The sequence below is a fragment of the Filicampus tigris genome, chromosome 14 (assembly GCF_054856515.1).
Source record: "Filicampus tigris isolate MCC_2025a chromosome 14, RoL_Ftig_1.0, whole genome shotgun sequence".
Taxonomy (NCBI): domain Eukaryota; kingdom Metazoa; phylum Chordata; class Actinopteri; order Syngnathiformes; family Syngnathidae; genus Filicampus; species Filicampus tigris.
Genome location: NC_141230.1, coordinates 15197227 through 15220441, shown reverse-complemented (window position 1 = coordinate 15220441; position 23215 = coordinate 15197227). Strand labels below are relative to the sequence as shown.

The window sequence follows — 23215 nt, the reverse complement described above, 5'->3', positions numbered from 1 at the left end:
TTACAATTACAAACGAGTTTAGTTTTTGCTTCAGTGAATATAAGAAGCATGCATTAGTGTAGCGTCGTCCGTTTTTCTTCTTTAACTCAGATGTCTGTTTCTTGGTGCTCATGATAATAGCTCGGGCAGAAAGTGGAGCTGTGTAGAAATTGAATTACATTATTGCTTTCACAGCGCAAATGGACTATCTTACTTGACATCAGCAGAAATCTTACAAGAATATGTAATGCGGCCTAAGCTTTATGAAGAAGAGGTTCTGAAAATAATGTTTGGCTGACTACATATGCAATGAAATGTTCAGTAAGTGCATAGTGTTTTCATTATGTGCCTGATTGAAAATCTTTCATCCCCTCTAGCTTCTTGTTGGGTTCGAGAGCGGGACAATAGTACAGTGGGACCTCAGGGCCAAAAAGGCTGATTTCAGAATCTACTATGATGAGGTAAGTTTGAACAATGCGTAAATAATTAACAAATTGGTTTAAAATGCATTCTGAAATAAACAAAGGGTTAGTAGAGTTTGAATTCTTCTTAACATTTCCAATGAGATACATATCCCAGCAGTTTACAATATATACGTCAAATATGGATCTGATTATATTTATCATGAACCGTAATGCAGCTTCAATGATACACCAAAGTTAAGATGTGATTGATAGCTATCTGATTTCTGAACTAAATTTCATTACACGATTCACATTACTCAATGCGCGTCCCTATCACCTGCGAATAGTGGCCGTCTACTGTAGATACAATTTGTAGAGGCAACTGTGCCTGTGTTTGCTTCCATTCGCCACAAACATTAATTTCGTGATTATGTCTTTGAAGGCGCATTGATATTTTCGATGTGGTGCCTACGACTTGTGGGAAGTTTTTTAAGCACTTATGAATATTCTCAGTCTTGTTGACATGGCGATTTCCATCTTTCTTCTCAACAGGGTAGCCAAAATGCTCCCAAACCGCTGACCTACAGTATATAAGCTTGGAGGATCCTCAATGTTATTAGCAGTGCTAGCTATGTTTTCTCCTCTCCACTGGTCTGCTCTCCTCACGTAGTTGAACAGAACTAGCATTAGCGTTAGCCACAGTTTTGCTCACTTCCGCTTTTTGGGTATATGTAATGTGTGATGCGTTTTGACAAAAACAGATTTATGTCTCTAAAATTGAAAAGTGTGTTTTTGATATGTGGGGAAAGAGCAGACCATAAGGAATAAAATGATGCATTTTTCGGTCAGTTATGACATACGCCTTTTCTGAAAACACATCACGTATACAGTATGTTACAAAAACCCTTTTCTTTTTTTTATTGGTCATGTAATTCATTAAACACTACAGTATCACATAAAGATCCCTTTTCTGTTGTTGCAGGCCATCCACTCAGTCAGCTGGCATCATGAAGGAAAGCAGTTCATGTGCAGCCACTCAGATGGCAGCCTGACCTTGTGGAACCTCAGAAACACCTCTAAGCCCATCCAGGTCACTTTCCCACATGGTGAGAATCAAAGATGAGCTACACACTGATGCTTTAGTTTTCTTTTACAGATGCATTATAGCAGCATTTCATCCTTGAAATAATGATGAACAATAATTTTGCTGACACGAATATAACAGTGTGTTGTATTTTATTTGGTGCAGTGTTTCCCAACCTGAAAGTGGAAGTCAACCCAAACATATATTTTTTTCAAGAATATGTTCTATGCAGGCCCACCAGTTGAATTATGGCATTCTGATTAATATTGCCATTTGTGTAATATGAGTTCAGCAGCAAAATCTACCCGTTTTTAGCCCTATCAATGGGGCGGCCATTTTGTCACTTCTGTCAACTGAAAATGACATCACAGTTGCTCAGGGCTGTGTTCACGGCCAATTGTGGCACAGCTTCAGAAAACAGAATAGCCATGATTGGTCGTTACCTGAGCCCTGAGCAGTTGTGATATCGTTTTCAGTCGACAGAAGTGACAAAATGGCCGCCCCCTGAGATGGCTAAAACCGGGTGCATTTAGCTGCTTAACTCAAACCTAATATTAATCAGCATGCCTTGTTTCAACTAGTGCACCTACACATAATATATTCTTGAAAAAAATATGTTTGAGTTGACTTAATCTTAACTGAGCCAAGGCATATTTTTAAGATGCAAAAAGTGATAAAATGATGATCCCATCTCACTTTTATTCGCAATTTATTCACTAAATGTGAAATCTGTGCCTGTGTATTTGAGAAATACAAAGTATAAGTTTCACACAATCGAATAGCAGACTGAGGGACATACAGGAACCCAGGACGATAGAACTCTTCTTAGCAGAGGTAATAAAGGCAAAACAAACAGGAATCATGTTTTTGGCCTCCAAACAGTCTGCCCTCGCTCCAATAATAAATAAATAATTCTGACTAGACGCTGCACGTCAGCTGTCAACACAGCTGTGTTGGTTTGCCTTCATGTCTTCACATTGACTTTGTAATGTTTTGTGCAACTGACTTCCTGGAGACCACTGCCGCCCAGTTCACGGTCGTTATCTGAGCCCTGAGGGTGTGTGGTGTCATTTTCAGTCGACAGATGTCACAAAATGGCAGCCCCTTAGACGGCAAAAACGGGTGTATTTTGCTGCTTAACTCATATTTTATATTAATCATATTGCCTTGTTTCAACTAGTGGGCCTGCATAGAACGTATTCTGGAAAATACAATTTTTGGGTTGGCCTAATCTTTAAGGACAGAGTGTGAATACTAAGCTCCTCTATCTTCTGCTTGATCAGATCTGTACCATTGCACTATAAGCAAGGTGACAAAAAGTACCTTGTCCATTGGCAGCAAATTAATATTGCGGTCTAAGCTGACACTTCTGACTATATTAGACGCAAAAATAACATGTGCCTTTATCTCGTCCTGTGAAAGGATTCCTTATTTGAAATTATTGCATTACACGTAGCATAATAAGAGCAATAAAATGACATTAATACTGAGCTGACAACATTTACGTTTATTATTTTGGCAGGTTGATAAGGCAGCCAGGAATATGTCCTATTTTGAAATAGTGTGCATTACTTTGTTGTTTCCTGTGCTTCAGGTAAAATACAAAAAGATGGGAGGAAGGAATCGTGTAAACCGATTTTGAAGGTGGATTATAAGACCTCAAGGAACAGGTGTGTTTGTTTGTTTTTTTACCCTAAACTCAGCACCATGATCCTGTAGTTAAGTAAAGATCATCTCCAAGCGTTTTCATTTGAAACATTTCAGTCAAATGTGCCCAGTAGCTGGATCAGGGAGTTGAGGATTCTTGCAGACCAAGAAAAAGTCTTTGAACTTTAGCTTTCTCCCCCACAGTGAGCCTTTTGTCATCTTCTCTGGAGGGCTCTCATACGACAAGGCAGGACGACGGCCTACGTTAACCATCATGCACGGCAAGGCAATTACAGTGCTCGAGATGGACTATCCTATTGTTGAGTTCATGACGCTTTGCGAGACTCCTTACAATAACGGTGAGTGCAAACAAAAGTTATAGTGGAACTGTCAAGGTTGAAACGTTGCACTATAATTCATTTTCAGAATGAAGACATCACGATGCATACAAGAGCTGTACAGTATTTCCTTTCTATTTTACAGAGGTCCAGGATCCTTATGCGGTGGTGGTGCTTTTAGAAAAGGATTTAATAGTAGTGGATCTAACGCAGAGCAAGTATGTATTTCCCATCATTTTCTAGCAAAGTTGGATATTATGCATGTGCGATCCTTACTTGATGTCTTTGAAGAAGCGACGATATCATTCGGAACCCTCCGAGGGACAAGACTAATTAGAGAAATAACGAGTGCAATAAAGGCGGAACAAAGGAGTATTAAGCCATTAATGTCTTTTCTGTTTGTGACTTCCACAGCTTCCCTGTCTTTGAGAACCCTTACCCCATGGATGTCCACGAGTCTCCAGTTACATGCACAGCTTATTTTGCAGACTGCCCTCCCGACATCATCCCTATCCTTTACTCCATAGGAGCTAAACATAAGAAGACTGGCTACAGTCAAAAGGTTTAGTTTGAATATCATTTTCTAATGAGGACATTTCTTCATCTGGCATAATTGTGCAAAATGCTTTGAATTCCATGATCATAGTTGGACATCGCGACCAGGACAAAGCACCTGTATTTAAACATCTTGCACAAGAAGTCTTCAAGAGCTACCAAAAATGACAATATCCAATGCTTAGGCTTCTTTCATGTTTACATTTATCAAATCATATTTGCATAAGTAAATGATGTATATGTATATACTTTCTTTAGCCCAGCGATACCCCCCCCCACCCCCTCCCCGAAATAAACAAAAAAAAACTGCAAGTTTGGGGAAAATAAACACTTGTTTCTTACCATGTTAGGAATGGCCAGTTAGTGGGGGAATGTGGACGTTAGGCTCGCACACCTACCCAGAGATCATCATTACTGGGTAAGTCACAAATATTGTATTTATTGTCGTGCCTTGTGATACGAGCTTAATTTGTTCCGTGATCACATCTGTTCAACCCCCCCACCCCCAAACACAACAAAACAATTTTTCTGTTTTTTTTTTTTTTGCACTGCATGTTTAAAGAGTAAACAATATTGCAATTTGGAAACGCATCACTTCTGATGAGTGTATCCCCTAAACCTGTTTTTGTTTTGTTTTGTTTACTTGTTCTCATATACCACTCCAATAGATATCCTGTTCCAGCCCAACTAAGGAAAATGTTGTTGTGTTGTTTCTCCATTTGAGGGTTCTATTAATCCATATGAGGCCAAGATGATAGTGTTTTGCATTTGCTGTTTTGTGGGCCTTATAATTTTAGATTTGGGACTCTGCCAAGCCCAGCATAATGAGCACAGCACAGAGTGGGGCTATGCCGCACTCTGAGAGGTTGGCAGGGATGTTAAACCATTCTGAAGCAAACACGCAAGATGGTCTCTGCTGCTGCATGGCTCCTGCAGTCACGTTTTACCTCATATTTTAGTGTTCTGTTTGTTTGTTGTTGTTTTGCCATATAGTAGATAAGGACTTTTGTTTCCTTATAATAACACAAGAAAATGACAGACCGTGTCTTTCATTCAGTATGTTTAAGATAGAGGGCCCGCTTCGTATATAATTAAGAATCTTCCTAAACTAGTGAAACATTATGTGCAATCTAAATTATTCCCATTTATTTATTGTTGTTGTACTTTTTTTATCCAGACATGCAGATGGATCAATCAAGTTTTGGGATGCATCTGCAAGTAAGTCACAGACTGCATTATAATTTGTCAGTTGGTGTGTTTACAAATTATTATCACATTATAAGCATGAGCATCAGATTTGACCAAACACATTTCTAATACTGTTCACTGTTGATCAAAACAATTTGTTTGATTTTCATTTTATTCAAAAGGTACACCTTTTTGGATATTGACTGCAAAGGATATGAATTCTGTTAGAAACACTAAACGTTGTAGAAAGAAGTAGCATTTGCTGTCATGCTATTGTCATTTCCATTCAAAAACCTCCAGCAAATTAAAGAGCTACTTATGAGTTAGCCTCTCTCTATTAGCACTCTCCCCACTTAACCATGCTAACTCGCGTTTGTAGTTTTCACCTAAATATGTTGATTTTTCGAGTAAACCAACTCTTCTGTTGCTTTTTATGTTGATTATTTATATAAAGCAATTCTAAACAGTTACTGAATATTTTCAGTCATAACTAATCACTGCTTGTTTGTTTATTTATAGTTTAGCGGGCTAATGTAGCTGTGCCGCGGTTACATCGGTTGAAGCTCTCTTATTTGCTCCGAGTACTGTATGCTGCCTCTCTTTTAACAATAACTCTACATGATTGCTCTATTGGTTGTAGTATATTATTGTTTTCACATTCAACACATTCAATGCATCATTTTTTTATGACTTGCTTTTATTTGACACAACTGCCTTGGTTCTAAACAGCCTTTTAAAAAAGCATTAAAACATTGTTCTGGGGCTCTCTAGGGAGTTGTTCATCCTTCTATACCAGTAATTTACAGAGATAGGCAGAATTATTAACGGATCTTCCACAAGAGGGCAGAAGGTAGAATTATTCTGTGTATCCACCTGTTGCCATTCATACAACACAATAACAGCTTTGTGGTCAACTAAACAGACCCAGATTGACTAAGAAAATTGCGACGAGATCATCTTTTTAAAATTATTATTATTATTATTATTATTATTATTACCTTTTTTTAATATCCAGTATACTCTTTTGTGAAATTTTTGTCTGGCAGTGTGCTATGAGATTTTTCTAATTTAAAATATATTCCAAGATGGGTTGGAGCAATAGCTATTCACTAGGCCAGAAGCATATAAATTATATATTCTAATTCTGACATAATGCTGCATGACATTATTGTGTTTAAAATAGAGAGGATATTTGTTGACGACATACATAACTACTACCACATAACAGAGGTCACCCAAAGGCAAATCTGTTGATGCGTATATTCTTGCATTACATAAAAAAAAGAAAAAAATCTTGACAATACCAGGAACCCACCATCAACTATCTGTAGTCTGGAGCTGTTTGATAACTCATACACCTTAATATGTTGTTCCAGCTGAAACTGTAAGCCTGGGGAAAACTCTCCTTGGCAATTAAAGATGCTGCTTTTCATCACACAGTGCACAGGTGTTGCATTTTGTTGTAATTGTGTTTTCCACACAAATAAATATTTTTCCAATCAGTTACATTGCAGATGTTATACAAGCTGAAGACCTCCAAGGTGTTTGAAAAACCAAAACAAAATGAGGGCCGTGCTGCAGAACTGGTGGACGATGACCCTTTTGCGGTGCAAATGGTCAGCTGGTGTCCCCAAAGTCGCATCTTTTGTGTCGTTGGGATCTCGGCACACATCATCCTGTACCGCTTCAGCAAATTTGATGCCAACACTCAGATTGTGGTGAGTGATTTGAGATGTTTTAATAGACAGAAGAGTCCATGCGTTTGTCACAGCTGACAGACGGAAACTTTCAGTGCTTCTAATACTACGTTCATGCCAAACGCGGATGATGCGGCGGCGCATTTGAAATGGAGTCAATGTAGTTCGCGCGGGCGGGGCGGTTATGCGCGGGGAAGTGCGAATGATGCGTTTGGAGCGGTGGGACGCGGAGCGAATCACCGAAAATCCGTCCATTCGCTCCATTCGTCCCGTATTAAACAAATCAACTTTTTTGCTATTCCGCCTCGCGGCAGCCAATCAGCATTGGGCATACTACGTCACACGCAGCCAAACAACGTCCTGTTCTCTCAGTGGCTTTTTTTTTTTTTTTTTTACAATTCTTGAACTTTAGCAAGACAGCAATATTGTTAGCATTAGCATAGTGTGTCGGCCATTTGATTGTGATGTTGAAAAATGCTGCCGTAGTCTACAACCAAGCGAAGCCCCTCCCCTCTCCGCTCTGAGCGAATGAGCGGCTTCAGCATTCAAGATTCAAATTCCCTGCGGTCAAGCGACTCAGAACCCTTCATTCGCGTTTGGTGTGAACGTAGCATAATTGTACTCCATGTCAAAACTCAAGTAATTAACATCAAGGTTTTCATGAACTGTCAGCCAGTCTGACCTCATTTGAATTTCAGGATTTATTGATTGAATGCTGAATTTATGTTGATGAAATTTTACAGCAAAAAATGTGTTGCTTCAATCCGTATTTTCCACTATAGCGGGAACCTGACTTTTGTCAAAAAGCTTGGTACAACTTTTGTTAATTAACTCAACACATTCTTATGGGATGCGGAAAGCTAAATTAAAGGGAGGATATAAGAACGTCACATATGGAGATTCAAACCTGGATGTCCTGACTGCGAGGCAGAAATGCTAGCTAACCGCTGTTCCAACCTTCTGCCCATTGTGTATGAAAAAACAAAAAAAGCGATCTCATATTGCAAGATAATAATATTTGTCTCCTCCCCAGACTCTCGAGGTGCGACTGCAATGTGATCCGGAGGACGTCATCTCTCCATCGGAAAATGAAAACAATCCCTGCTTCTCAGAGCCCCACTCAGGCTCCCACTCTCCTCAGCCGCACCACCAACACCCAGCGAGCCCTGGAGGCGGGACACCCGAGTCTATCAAAGACTGCACCCCATGCCTTAAGTAAGCGATTTCTGAGTTCCATCAAATTCATCCAAATGAATCCAGCGGAATCTGTGGGTGTGGAGGATATATCAAATAGATGAAGAATACGTGACCTCATGGTAAAATGTCCTAAGTAATGGCACTAAATTAGAAATAGTTGACAAGAGACGAAAACAAGGACAATGTGACACGGCTGTTGTGTTCCTGCACAGTAGTGTTACAGGTTAAACCGTGATGGCCTCGACGAAACACCAAATTGTGAAGACTTGGGGTTGAAACGGATTATGTAAATACTCTCAACATTTTGGTTTATTTTTAGGGTAAAGGATCGGGTGGTGCGGGTACCTCCTGGCTACCAGGCGGAGCTTGTGATCCAGCTGCCTTGGATAGACGGAGAACCTCCACAGCAGATCTCAAGCCTGGACATCAACTCCGCTTATGGCCTGTGAGTCACCCTCTGTATTTTTGTCAGGAACCACAAGGGAACGTAGGCAACGATGTTGCTTTTTGGGGGTAAGCAACTATTATAAAGTACACTACTATGACAGAGGGAAGACAGAGCTGAGTGTGTTTAGTGTACCACTTTACATTTAGTTGTGAAGATTGCAGGGCTACCTTACTGAGGATTGCAAGTATATGGAGCTTCCATAGTTTAGTGTTGTTTTTACAGCAAAGCAGCTGGTGGAAAACTGGAGCAGATTACAGGCAGAGGCAGATTGGATGTTTTTCTTTTTTTAATTGTGTAATTTACTGTGGAATCACTGTAACTAACCAGCTGCGTAAGTGCTATATGGTTCTTTGTGCCAAACAAGCACTTTACAGACATGGGCATGCACTATACAGTAGTGCTCCCTTTGTTTCCCTTCTCATAGTTGTATGGCTTCCAGTGCCATATTCCGAGGCTATTGTGTTGAAACTACAGTCTATTTAGCAAATCATCTTGGAATTGAAGGGGCTGCCTCCCTCACACTTCATTAAAGGTTCTGTCACTTTTACATCAGTTCAATTTTCCACAAAATTTCATCCTGAGAACATGTTCCCTGACTCGGAGTCCTTCAGTGCAAATCGAGTGATTTATTTTTCATTCATTGTGACTCATTGCCATATTAGAAAAGACCAAAAGAACCTAACCTTGTCAAGTTTTGACTGGTAGTGTAATATTTAGTTCATTTGATTGATATATTTATCAGAATGCCTTGTTTCAACTGGGCCTGCATGAAACATATTCTGGAAAAAAAAATGTTTGGGTTGACTTATCGGCTAATAATAATAAGAAGAAAAAGAATAAGAATATATCAAATGTATATGGCAATTTTAAAAGAAAACATTAGGACTACTTTTCAGCACAAGCAAGGACACCAAACTGCCTTTTGTTTTGGACTGCTTTGGTGGTAGAGCAAAACATTCTGCATTTCTGTGATTCCCTTGGCTTTCTTTGTGAAGACATTACTGTGAGAAATCAGCACGCCTTTCACACCAACTAAAAGCAAAGTACAGAGTAGAGAACTGCTTAAGGTGAGTGAATGCCAGCATGCTGATTCAACCAGCATTCAGACGAGTTTTGTGATGGAAGATAATAATATTTGTCTCCTTCCCGCTCTCTAGAGAGGCATGCCTGCAAAGTGAGTTGGAGGATGTCAATAGTGTATTGTACCTCATTATTTGATGTCTTTTACTCCTACTGTTCTGGTTGTTATAGCCTCCAACAAGGAATTTGGTAACACAACTATAACATTCTTTTGTCAGGAATTCTGTCATATGTACACCCCTCATGCAGTTGCGTGCGCATATTTTTACCATAAAGAGGAAGAAACGGCAAGGTGCTGTGCTCTCTTCCAAAGGGAGCTCGTTCCATATCTGGATGTTTCTCTCGCCATGTAACTATTTCCAAACTTGTGCTTTTTGACCTTTTGGGGATGTCCATCTCTTCCTCATTTTTCTGTTTCGTTTAAGGAAGGAAAGCAGAGGTCTTATGCAGTTTGGAGGCAGCAAGGGTCATGGAGAAAAGGGAACAAGGGAGCAACGAAATAGAGCAAACACAATTGAAGTATAAAATGTTCGGAGGGGCGAATGCCCATAACGACAACAAAAACACATTTCTTATGCAGGCTTTCCATGTATTTGGGGCCATCAGTGTTGATCCATCACTTTAATTCTAAACTGGTTCTTCAGCAAAGGGATAGCAATTGGCTATGGAGCTTTTGGGAAATCAAGTTTTGCTAGAATGGCACTCAGAGCACAGGTTTGCCAAGATTGAACAATCCTAAATTTGATTGACACCAAATGGTTCACTTTCAGACATGCCAACTGTCCGCATGTCTGAATTTTGTCATTCAGAGCCATTCATTTCTGAAATAATATATAAAAATGCCCCAATGTTACAGAAGACACATTTGCATCACCACTGTAATCTAGATTATCTGCGATAATATGAAGTATTTTAAAATGTAACGTCAAAATGAATTCAGCAAAAAAAAAAAAAATGAAGCTGAAATACTGAGCTCTCCAGACATCCATCCATCAAATTCCTTCTCATTTGGGTGATGTGTAAGTTGGAGCCCATCTCAACTAACTTTGGGCCTAAAAAGCATGATTTTGGAAAGTCTGAGGAAACTGCAGTAGTTGAAGAAAACCCATGCAAGCACAGGGAGAACATGCCAACATTGCCCCCAAACTTGCTTTTATTATATCGTGAGAAAATATTTGATTCAAGAAGTATAGAACTTTTCACAGAGAAGACCCACAAAGTGCTTCACATAGTTCCAACAAATCCATCCATTCATAGAGGAAGAAATAGACGATTACATGGACGGAAAAAATGGGCTTCCGACTGTGCTTAGTTCGACTATTTTTTTTAAGTATCGTTTATCGCCTACAAAATGGGCGTCCGTCATAGCCGGTATGCCCAGCTCTTATCCGTGTAAATCATGGGTGTCGAACTCATTTGGCCACATCATAGTATTGGTGGTCCCTCAGAGGGCCGTTACAACGGTGAACCCATATGTTGTGTTAACAGTGAAGACAATTTCAAAGAAACATGTCAAGTCGACAAACATGACTTGCCTTCGCGGGCCGGATCTGGCCCCCGGGATTTGAGTTTGGCACCTTGGATTTAAATAAATCTTATGTATGTATTTGCCTTCCCTCTGTGTTTTTGCGTCCCCAGTTTGGCATTCGGGAACTGCAATGGCCTTGCGGTGGTCGACTACTTGCAGAAAACCATCCTGTTGTGCATGTCCACTCTGGATTTGTACGGAGCCGCCGATCCCTATCAACGCCTTACCCGCTCCCCCCGTAGGAACAGACAGTCCACCTCAGGTAGGGAACACACACATATAGACACACACGCATACATTTATCTGTATATGCATGTAGCCAACTAACACACACCGAACACCAACACAGTCTTCAAGATGTATGTACTGTAGGCTTTCCTCCTCTTTGTGCACTTGCACTCCTTCTCTGTCTTCTCTGGAGCTGCTTGCATAGTTTGAGGCTGATCTATGTTTATACTGGACTATCCACAGGTACCTTTCATGGGTAATCAATAATGCAGGTGGTTTAATTAGATTCCTCAAGTAATCAATACCATTCCCTTTTAGGCCTTAATCAATCAACACCAGTGGACAAATTAAAAAGTTGCCTCTTAGCATAAATACTTTTGACCAGGTAGACTGTTCAAATGATAAAAAAGATAGCGTTCATATACATTTAATTGATTATTGAATATTAATGTTTAAATATAACCAACTGAGGTATTTGATGCTGTTTTTTTATATTGAAATACAATTTCACGCTCTGATTGAACTTTTTTTTTTTTTTAAATTCTGAACATTAGCGTGACAATGTCGCAGAATTTCTTTCAGACCGATGATGAATCAGTGTGGATTAATTTCCCGCACTATGAAATGTATTATATTCATATTAAACTAAACTGTACCTTATGTTTGAGTACTGTATGATTTATTTATTCTTTTTTAGAGTGAGATGTGCATATTGTACAGGCGCATTTTCAGATACTGTAACTCTTACTTTTTACGGGACTTTCATTAAATTGTATTTTGAACTTGTGGTTATTCTACTAAATGTAAAAAGATGTAAAAAAAAATTAAAAAAAGAAAAAAACTCGGTACTTAATCTTGATCATTCTGCCAAATAAAGGAACCAACAATGACCATCAATACCAGAGTTAGTCCAAAAAACATTATGTGAAAACCGACCCTTTTCTCTCCTTCTCTCTTACTTTCTCTCACACAATTTATTACAAAGATAAACAAAAAAAATCCATCCACATGAAAATGCCTGTCGCACATCTGCACTCTGATATGAAGTGCATGTTAACAGGATATGTGTGTCAGTCTGAGTTGCATTATCATGCATGTTTTCCTTTCAGTTGTGTCCTGTCTATATTTTAGTACTGCTTGAACTGAAGCCTTTAGTCAAAAGGCATCCTGTAGAGGTCTTGTCGTCCCGCCTGACCTGCGCCTCCCTTCTCCTTGAAACTGATCTTCACTGTCAAAAGAGTCTTTTTCCACACTAATGAGCTGTCAAGATGTCCTCTCTATCTCTGAATACATTATCTACAACATTCTACAATGTTGTAGATCGGCTACCCATGCTGCTTTAAAAAAATGGTAGGATTTTATATTGAATAATACCCACAAGTGTAGCCAGCATGTTTTAAAAGTATTCGCCGTTTGTGTAAAAAAGGCACCGACCAGGTGGATGGAGGGTTACTTTTGAGTTGCAGAGGTAACTCTTTTCACTGGCTGTTGCGTAAGAGCTATTATGGGCTCCTACCGTCGTTACGCTTTATAAAGGTCTCTGTGTTGGCTTTACAAGATCAATTTGGAAGGAAAAAAAAAAACCCACAGCCAATGTGGCCTTTTCGCGCACCGCAGGTGGTGCGAGATTTAACAGAATACAATGCTGAACAACAGGCCCGGGCGACACCAAATGACACATTTAAACTCTGTTAGCAAGTTTTCTGTGCTTCTCCCGACATTCAAGCAACCACACAAAAGTTAGGTGATGCAGCAATGGCAACGTTCTGATGCAGCTTGTCGCTAATGGTACTCTTATCATTTATTTATACGTTTATTTACTTCCTTTTAACATTACCTTAGTGTTTCTGCTACTCAGTTGCTACTTGATTTCACTTTCTTTTACACTCTAAGACCGTGTGTTCTTTTCTCTTTCCCCTTTTTTTCCCCCTCCATTATTCCCCTCCGCACTCTTGATTTCTATCATTTCTCCTCCATCCTGAATTATCTGCAATTTGTTTTCTCATTGTTATACTCACTAAACTCCTCCACAAATCTCTCACCTGCACTCCTTATTTTCCCCCTACTTCCTCCTGACCACTTCTTCACTCTTCCCCTCCTTCCTCTCCGACCTAATGGTGACTCTGTGGCTGCTGGTGTGGGCATGCGGGCCTGCCTGACAGAGTTTTGCATGCGCGGCCTGTCTAACTTTTATTCCGATTCAAAGAAAAGGATCCGTACATCCTACCAGAGTAAGTCAAGCCTACCTGATAGGTTATACGGGGCGTGTGTGCGTGTGAGAGGTGTTGGTGTTTGTGTGTGGGGGTGTGTGTGTATGTGTGAAGCTTGCTAAGACAACAGGGTTATTGGAAAGGGACTAACCAAGACAAACCAAAGAGATGCTTGGAATGAAACTGTCTGTGTCTCTGGCCTAATGATGAAACATCATAACTGATTTAGCCAATAAACCAGAGCTGCCTGTTCCAGTCATGTCCAACGGTTTGTCCATTTCAGAAACAGCTACTCCTTGGGGTCTGTTATTAGTCCAGTCCAGTACCGAATGTTAATGATCCGTTTGATGAACTCTGTTTTTGAAAGTTAAAGTGAGTTGAGTGAGAACACAAATACATGCTCACTTTGTCCAAAAACGGAATGTTGAGCATTCTGCGTGACAATGGAACAAAATTTGGGACAGTAAAAAAAGAAATCTTTGTAAATGCTTGTGCACGTTGCATGCATTGAGATTCCAATCCTGCATGTGTTTATTTGGTTTTATACTTTTGTGTATCACTTCAACGTGAGATTTGCACTACTTAACACAGATGCTGAGTTATTGTCATGTCAACATGCCAATGCAATCCGAATTTATAGTCCTAGATAAAAAGTTGGGAGATATATTGAACAGGCTGTAGTGCAGGTCACACCACAATTTAGCCACTCGGTGCCTGAAAATGAACAAATACGAAAATGTTCAGTTGCAAACCTGCTCCACATAAATAGTAAGTGGACTGATATTTTCCAAAATCTGGACAATAGTCATTAAAGTGGAAGTCAACCCAAGAATGTTCTTTACAATAATATGTCCTATGCTTCTCCACTAGTCTAAACATGCCATTTTGATTAATATTGTATTTGTGGAATGTGAATTAAGCGGCAAAATCCACCCGTTTTCAGCCATCTCAGGGGGTGGCCATTTTGCCACGTTCGGTCAACTAAAAAATGACATCACAGTTGCTCAGGTAACGACCAATCACGGCTCACCTGTTCTCTGAATCTGAGCTTGTTTGTTACCTGAGCCATGAGTAACTGTGACGTCATTTTCAGTCAATAGCAAGTGACAAAATGGCCGACACCCTGAGATGGCCAAAAACAGGTGGATTTAACTGCTTAACTCATAACACACAAACACAATCAACCAGAATGCTGTGTTTAGACTACTGGGGCTGGATATATTTTGCAAAGAAAACAATTTTATATCCAAAAAGATGAATACAATACTCCATTTTTTTTCCTCAAGGCTCCGAGTGGCTAACACTAAACAATCTGCAACTGTTGAATTTGTTCAAGCAGTGATGTCAAAATAATCACAGAGTGTCTGTATACTATGTTCTCTTCCTCTTGACTGCCATGGCCTGTGGCAGGCCTTACTGAACTATCTGACAACCAGCAGTCTGTTGACATGGAGAGAAGCAAGTCGCCCACTTCAGGTAATCAATCACACACTTGTGTAACTGCACCACAATCATGCTATGCTATGCTATGCTATGCTATGCTAAAGTATATAACTTGATGCTCCGGGGCCAGACCGGGATGCCATTACCTTCAAGACCCAGCGGCACCTCTGTGGTATGTTTTAACCAGGATACTTTTTCAACGTCTCAGTGTTTTGTGCTGAACGTATTGAGAAGGGCTGCAAATAATACAAGGTGGTTGTTAAAAAAAAAAAAAAAAAAAAAGTTCTGCTGTTACTCGACCGGTTGGTTTATCGTTAAGTCCATAATGGGCTTGTTCGGTGTTGCGTGTGATTTCATAATGCATTTGCGATGCAAGCTGTTTGCTGGACAAGGAAGGAAAGTCATGTTTTATTTATTTTCTGATTGAGATGGGGAGATTTTATTTGATATTCTGTGCGGTGGTCTGTTGCAAGTCTGTCTGCTGTGTTGCAAATATAAGCTTTTTGTTGCTGCCATATTGAAAACGGATTAACGCTTGAACTCAGCTCTGGGTATTCAACTTTACAAACAAGAAAGGTTAACAGAAATGGAAAAAAGTCTTTTTATTACAGTAAAGGGAACATGTTGGATGCAGTTACAGTCAAATGTGAACTTAAGAGGGGAATGAATAGACAGCTATTAATTAAAGCAAACTGAATCTGTCGGGAGTGGTGGTCCTAAATTAAATGGCACCCTGTGCGAGACCCCCTTTGATGACCCCCTCGCCTCAGCAACGCGCTAACCTTAGCTGCTTCCCCAAAATACAGAGATCTTCGAACAATGAAAAATTCTAACTCACGTGAAAGTTTATTAGTAAAATCCTTGAAGGCTAATACAATATAATATACTAAAGGGCACAGATTCCCCATACAAACGCCAATGATTTACATGTCACAATGATAGTAGAAAACCAAGTCAGGGCATGTTCGTTTTTGGGATGGCACTCAGGAATGCCGACCTATGTGGCTGTGCACGTATTGCACATACGAGAAACTGGCACTGCTTGTAGAGGGACTAGAAAGTGTGACTCAGTGCACAATGCAGGGGCAGAGTCAGAACGTGGCTCATGGGTGGGCCTAAATATTTCTCTCACTGAGCAACATTTTTATTACCTCAGGAAATTATTCGTTAGATCACATTTAAACAGTGCAGATGAGTCACTTTATGAGTACATGGACAAATTCACCGTGGGAGTAGAAAAAGGATGAGGAGCCCAAGTGGCTCTGCCCCGGATATGAAACATGATCACTGATAATTTGGCAGCTGAATGTCCTTTTTTATGACATCAGTCTTGCTGTACATCATAGATAAACGTATTACAAATGCTCTATGTTGGTGGCCAGGCAGACAGAGCACGTTGGTTTGAGGCCGCTGCCGCGTACAGGAGATGAGAGAAAGTCATGAGTGGCCAAGCTCAAGCAGTATGAATAAGCTCGGGATTTGTGCCTAGGCAATTTGAGGCGGAAAGTGAGGTGTGTAATTGAAGCTCCAAGTGTCATAGCAACAGTGGGGGTGGACATATTATCAAGTGTGTGCGCACACGTGCCTTCCCCAAAACAGCACAAACTATAAACACTCACATTTATTTAAATTTGAAAGAAATGGGGTTGGATGAGGAATTGTTTCAATATTTGTCTCCCTTAATCGGTTAAAGCGCAACTGGGGAGGTAATATTGCATGACTCTTGATGACAACATTTTAAGTGTCTTGTTGACAATTTAGTGCGTTAATGCAACTCGTAATTCAATCTGAGCTCTCCTAGGTGCCATTTTGTTTTATGTGCTATGTGAAAATCTTGATCAGTGGTTTTAATACAACACAATGTTTGTTTTGTAATGTCGCCTACATTATAATAAAGACAATAAGACAAGTTCATATTTTTAGGACGTGACTACCAACAAAGGAAATCATCCCTTCTAGTTTCCGCTTCCATTATTCAGTCTGTTATTGTTATGATTAGACTCCAGGACACCATTGGTCCCTTTAAGGAGAGAAAAAAACAAGACAAGGCAAATCAAATAGAAGTGCTCGCTGTGTCTTGGGAGTCTTTTAGAACTATGATGTGAAAAAAGGTCATTTTGTTGCATTATAATTTTGTCATTTGCAAAGGAAGAGATTTTACAAGGTATGCAAACTGGGATGGATGAAATGTATTATCTGAACAGATCAGGATTATCTTTCCTCTTGGTGAACATTAAGTCCACCCCTCCCGCCCCCCCCCATGTGGCTGTATTGTTGTCCTGTTCCTTCGGTCCTCCATGTTAGAGAAAGCAGACTAGTTGATTTAATAATAGTCTCTCAGCTCTCCTTCATCCTGTCTAGTTTTCCCCCATGCACTTATTTTTTTACTCCTTTTTGTCATTAGGCGCATTCATTTGCATTTCTCCTGCCCGAAAGCAGCCTCCTCTCACATTTTTAGCGCTGTCTTTTCTGTGCTAGTGCCATTGTTTGAAGGGGCTTTGCACCGTGTTTGGCTGTAATATAGCAAGGCCAGACCCAGTCAGGAGATGGGCTAATAAGCTGACATGCCACTGAGCGGTGCCTGGCCTGGCAGGATATATTTAGACGCTAGCATGTCACGGGAGGAAGCCAGTGTGCTGAAATCATGTCACCTGTACAGCTTCTTGCAGGTCAAGTGGTTTTATGAAAAGCAGATAACTAGTTTTAAGTGACTCCTTTCATTTATGACAACAGCGTACAGTATTTCAGGTCATTCAAATTGCTTCAAGGTCTTTATGAGTTATTCATGATGTATTGCATTAAGCATTTCATTTTACAGTGGTAATTGGATTTCATTTTTCCCCCCCCCCATGCACATTTACATAAGTGCGGTTACGTAAATAATTATGGTAATGATTTTCTCACAAATAAAAAGGTCCTTCTAGAGATGTTCTCCCTGTATGCACCACAACCACCTACCTTTACCAGATTCCAAATTTAGCCAACAGATGCAGTCACGAATCTGCACTGGAATGTAAGAAGCAGTTCAAACCACTGCGCTTCAAATGCTTGGTTTTACAAAGCAGTATGAGTGGGCGGCATTGATGCACAGCATTGTTTCACCTCAGTGACTTTTGCGTTGTCAGATGATGACAGAAACAATTGCTTTGCACGAGAGGTTCTGTTCTGTTGTGACCCTTTTTGGCAAAGCCACGTGAAGGCTTTTCTCACAACAATTTATCGGAAGATTTTATGAATAGTATGACACTGTAATTATGGTAAATGTTGGGATTTACTAAATGAGCTGTTAGAAAGTAACATGTCCTCAGTTTAACCACCTGCTCTGTGATTGTAAGTGGCAAACTATTGTATTCGGAGTCAAGTGTATTTTCTTATTAACTTTCTTACGTTGCTTTGGTGTAAGTGTTGCGAAAATGTCATGAAACGGAAATGAGGTCTCATAAAACATGCTGACATCTCAGGTGATACATCTCACGGATGGTGTCGGTTCCAACTCAGGCATGTTCTGTGTTTGTCCCGAAAGCTTTGATTGAATTACTATGTACTGTATGACACTAGTTGGGCACTCGACATTAGTAGTTCCCCTAGAAACACCGCACTCTTCTCTTGAGGACATATTTGTATGTGGTTCAGAATTTATTTGGATAATGCCTTGACAATGCAAAGCACATTTGGCCAGTGTAGAGATTGTTTACAAATGTTTATATGAGACAGCTTTTATTGAAATGAATAGGTATATTTGTTGGAGCCGCAGTCTGAAAAGTTAAAACTCACTGGAGTGGTTTTCCGCTGATCCCCCTTATGTCAGGAATCGATGTTTGTCGTGTCTTACCCTTAAACGTTATATACCGGTAAACATTTCTACGTTATGAATCACCTCCCGTTGCTGTTCTCCCACAGTTACTGGCAAGTCTCTCTTTTCCCAAGTTGACCCATTATGTGTCTCTTTCCCTTTTGCTCTGAAAAGTCTTGTCTGTTCTGTTGGATCTCCTATTATAGTTCCTAACCCAACCTCCCTTCACAATGACCCGCGCGTCCTGCCAGAGCCCGTGGCCAGTCTGAGAGCCAGCCACTGCAGCCCAGTCTTTTACTTATTGGACAATGGTAAGAGGAGGGATGTGTCACAGATCCACCTCATAGACATCTGTTTGTGGCTTTTGCACTGTATGCAACAATGAAGTGGACAATGGCAAGTGGGATGTTTTTGGACGGGTGTCTGGTTCAGTGTTGCGCTATGCATGCTAATTGGTTTTCCACACGGTGAGCAATAACACCTGCAAAGTATACACTCTAATTATAGCCAAGCATGGTTTCATGATTTGTGTCAGCTATAAATGAATAGATAAAATAAAATAAATAAATACATAAATAATAAAAATGTCAGCCATGCTGGATTTTATTGCATGACATATTATTTTTGAAAGCAAAACTGTTGTTTTTTTTTAAACACAAAACACAAAGATATGGAAAGCCATCTGAGAATTGAATGGATTTGCTTGTTATCCACCTTAAGGTTCAAGTACTTGTATGCTCTTTGTTCTCACCAGTAATACGATTCATGTCTTATTAGTACGTTTTTTTTCTACTACTAGTGCCGCTTTTGGCCTAATAGTGTGCCATAACCTACTGCGCTGCCTTGTAACGCTACAAAGCCCAACCAGTAGGCAAGTGTCATAGCCTAGTAATCACCTGTACCCGTCGCACCAAAATACCACAAATAGCTTTGCCTCACTAATATGTAGTTGTCCTACTAGTATGCCAAGTTATCCTACAACTGTAAAGAAATCATACAGTGTACAGTGTAAAAAAACACATTGTTACTAATAAGACAGTTGTTCAACAAAAATGCTCTGAATTGTCTTACTCGTTCAGACAAAGAGTGTACAAGTACATGAATCTTGAGTTTGATTTCGAGGATATTGAATAAATGCTCAAACAGTTTTCCATAAAGCCGACTGAACATTTATTGCGTTTCTTTGAATTCCAGCTTAATGTTTATAGACTAGTATCCTGCTTGTCCCCCGCTAATAGTAAGACAACCTATGCACTATATTTGACAACTGGGTGCTACTAGGACTACTAGTTAACATTTAGAACTTCAATAATGAATATCTAGAACATAGAGCAACATAGAGCTGTCCTACGAGTGAGCCAAAATGTCATAATGTAGTCAAAAAAAAAAAAAACTTTGCTAGTAAAATAGTCATTTCTTCTACTAGCGTGCTGAATTCTTACTAGTGAGGACACAGCGCATACTAGTGCACGGACCTTCAGCTGGATTTCAGTGGTATCATTTAATGCTCAAACGGCCTTTCATCCAAGGGGCCATGTGTTCTTGAAGTAGACTGTTCTAATATTGTCAGTGTCCTCCATACCTTCATGCAGGTGACTGTCTCACTGGCCTTGTCAACGCTGGGTAGACGTGTTTGCTTTATGTGTATGAACTTTGACCTATTGGACCCGTCATGGCAGGCAGGCAAGGGAAGACAAAGGCTTTGCTTTTCCATGGGATACTTCTACGTCCTCCAGTGCTTCGCTGCGTGCATTGTTAATCGCCACATCTCCACCGTACTTGCCAGTGAGACACAACATGGCGTTGCACTATTGACACGTGCAACATAGAATTCCATACGATAATATTCTCTCACTGTCCGTCTTGTCCCTTCGACTAAATGTGTTGCTCTTGAAAGTGGCGTTTGCTTATTCGGGGCAAACCTGCATTCCTTCATCAAAATGTTGATTATGAATCAGTGGGTATTAGTGTACAGTCCATCTTTTGCGGTATGTTAATCGTGTGGAACTTGCAATTGCAAACGTTGGCTCTCCACCATATTCATGTCACGCTAATGTGTTAGTATTGTCACCGTTTGATCGTGTAAACAAGAAGGTCCCACAAACCAACACCCACAGGGGAAGTGTAGATATCAATTGATTATGTAGCAATAGAGACTGAAAACAAAGCATTATGGTGGTGATTAGATATGTGAATCTTTTCAATAAGCAACCATCCCTCAGCTCTTTAGGTATTTCGAAAAGATTTTACATCACTAGTCTGTTACGCAAGCCTTATTGCTGTATTTCGAATGCCGCAGCATCTGGTCAAGGTGCTTTATTATGAAAACCACAAAGGAGCCTTCTGCTCAAAAGTGAGAAGAGCTATTTTAATTAAAGAGGTCTACTAATCCTCTGCAGTCAAGAAAATCTGTATATTTTTCTTTCAAATGATCTTCAATACCGAGCTCCCGACAGGGCCACATTCACATAAAGAAAGATCTACTTTAGAAGCAGACGTATTCAAACAAAATTCATCGTCAAGTTGTATTCACTAAAACATGTTTTTATCCACCCGAAAGCTGTTTTTTTTTCATGGGAAAATTCATCACGTCATCTCAAGTTTAAATTACACAATTATCGACGTGCTTACACTTAAATGCTTGCAAAATGTGGTTTACAAGTTCTTTTGTTGGCCCTACTGTCTGTTATTTTTGACTCCCAGGTCAAATCCGTTTATTTTGGCTTCCTTGTCAGACGTTCCCATTCTTTGCATTCTGGTTTTCGGGCAAAACAAGACTCATTGCAAATCAATGAAATGTTGAATTCAATACAGTATAGGCAATTATCAGTAAAATGCATTCTTTTCATCTTGTTGCATCTTGACAAGAGTGAATACTGCCTACACTGTAAAGAAACCTGATTCGGTTGCTTCATTGCTTATTCCAGTACACCTATTGACATCAGTCCAAAAATATCATGTTTCTCAAAGATTGTTGGGATCACTGATGAGGAACTCCAGTGAAGCATGCATTTAAAAATCTGCACCTGCAGCATTTTGCATGGTCAGGTTTAATTGGAATGATTTCCATTTTGTTTTCATTTCCTTGTTTGACTGCGATTAAGACTTCCTTTTGTTCTGTTTTATTTTTTCTGTTTTATTTCGTACATATTTATTTTTGAAGGGATTAACTGGTGCTTTGTTTCCTATTCCTTTGTTTCAGTAAAGGGACCCGGCAGAAAGTTAAGTCTGCCAACAGATCTTAAGACCGATCTTGGTACGGTAGGCGCAAGCCAGCAGTTTTCACGTGTCCCTTTGAGTCATTCGGTTTCGGCTGTCGTGTTTTCTAGGCTTTTGTGTTGCTGTATTCTTCTTTTCACTTCAGTTGTTTTCTTTGCGTTTCCTTGTCACTCTCTCCTGTTTAACCAGACAGCCTGACGTCTTTGCCCATTTTCTTCCCATTGGCGTCCTATGATTTGATTTGAATCTTCTATGTTCATTTCTTCTACATTTTGCAAGTGTTTATAAAGGTGACTTGTAATCCATAACTCTTGTTTCGACATGAAGCTTTCTATCACATTATCTTGACTGGTCCATCCGCTTTTTTTTTGCAATCTTTTCTCCATTGACAGCGTTGCTCGACAGTGAATGGATCACGCACTCGCCTCTCTCATTGTAACTGGATCATTTTCTTCTTCAACAGCATTGCAGCAACTTGATCGTTGTCGCTATACATGTCTAACCGCATCTACATCATAGTGGGTTCCTTTTTTACTCTGCCTCTGCAGTAAACCACATGCTGTCTCTCCTAAAAACATCTGCTTCTTAAAGAGGGAATCAACCCAAACACATTTTTTTCAAGAATATGTTCGCAGCGGGCCCACTAGTCGAAACATGGCATTCTGATGAATATTGCGTTTGTGGAATATGAGTTAAGCAGCAAAATCCACCCCTTTTTAGCCATCTCTGGGGCGGCCATTTTGTCACTTCTGTCGATCGAAAATGACATCACAACTGCTCAGGTAACGACCAATCACGGCTCAGCTTCAGAAAACAGGTGAGCCGTGATTGGTTGTTACCTGAGCCCTGAGCAGTTGTGATGTCATTTTCAGTCGACAGAAGTGACAAAACGCAATATTTATCGGTATGCCTTGTTTCAACTCGTGGGCTTGCATTGAACATATCCTTGAAAAAAATATGTTTGGCTTGACGTCCCCTTAAAACTACACAAGTGCCTATATATTTCACTGCAATAACCTTTTTTTTCTTGCAGCCGTAGCAAATTTGCAAACCCAAATTTCAAAGTCAAAACCAAGAGATTTCAATTCCATTTTATATTGAAGGTCATTTTATTGGCAAAGGAAACAGTCATCCAGCTTCTTTTACGGGAATAACGATCGCGGTAGGTTATATTTTG

The 23215-nt window shown here is 40.0% G+C and overlaps 1 protein-coding gene across 12 annotated transcripts in view; it reads left to right on the top strand.

Moving 5' to 3' along the window:
- stxbp5l (syntaxin binding protein 5L) overlaps positions 1–23215 on the top strand; it is a 93052-nt gene that overhangs the window by 52962 nt on the left and 16875 nt on the right. For 4 of the 12 annotated variants that reach the window (XM_086052484.1, XM_086052482.1, XM_086052480.1 and 1 more), the window contains exons 7-20: positions 357–440; positions 1366–1489; positions 3062–3137; positions 3319–3473; positions 3598–3670; positions 3867–4014; positions 4358–4425; positions 5185–5225; positions 6699–6913; positions 7926–8107; positions 8409–8534; positions 11256–11407; positions 13536–13604; positions 14994–15059. In XM_086052484.1, coding sequence (XP_085908610.1) covers positions 357–440; positions 1366–1489; positions 3062–3137; positions 3319–3473; positions 3598–3670; positions 3867–4014; positions 4358–4425; positions 5185–5225; positions 6699–6913; positions 7926–8107; positions 8409–8534; positions 11256–11407; positions 13536–13604; positions 14994–15059 — 1579 coding nt within the window. Of the gene's footprint in view, positions 1–356; positions 441–1365; positions 1490–3061; positions 3138–3318; positions 3474–3597; positions 3671–3866; positions 4015–4357; positions 4426–5184; positions 5226–6698; positions 6914–7925; positions 8108–8408; positions 8535–11255; positions 11408–13535; positions 13605–14993; positions 15060–19025; positions 19131–22021; positions 22076–23215 lie in introns of all 12 variants that reach the window. The other 8 variants (XM_086052485.1, XM_086052483.1, XM_086052481.1 and 5 more) reach the window with 4 other exon arrangements.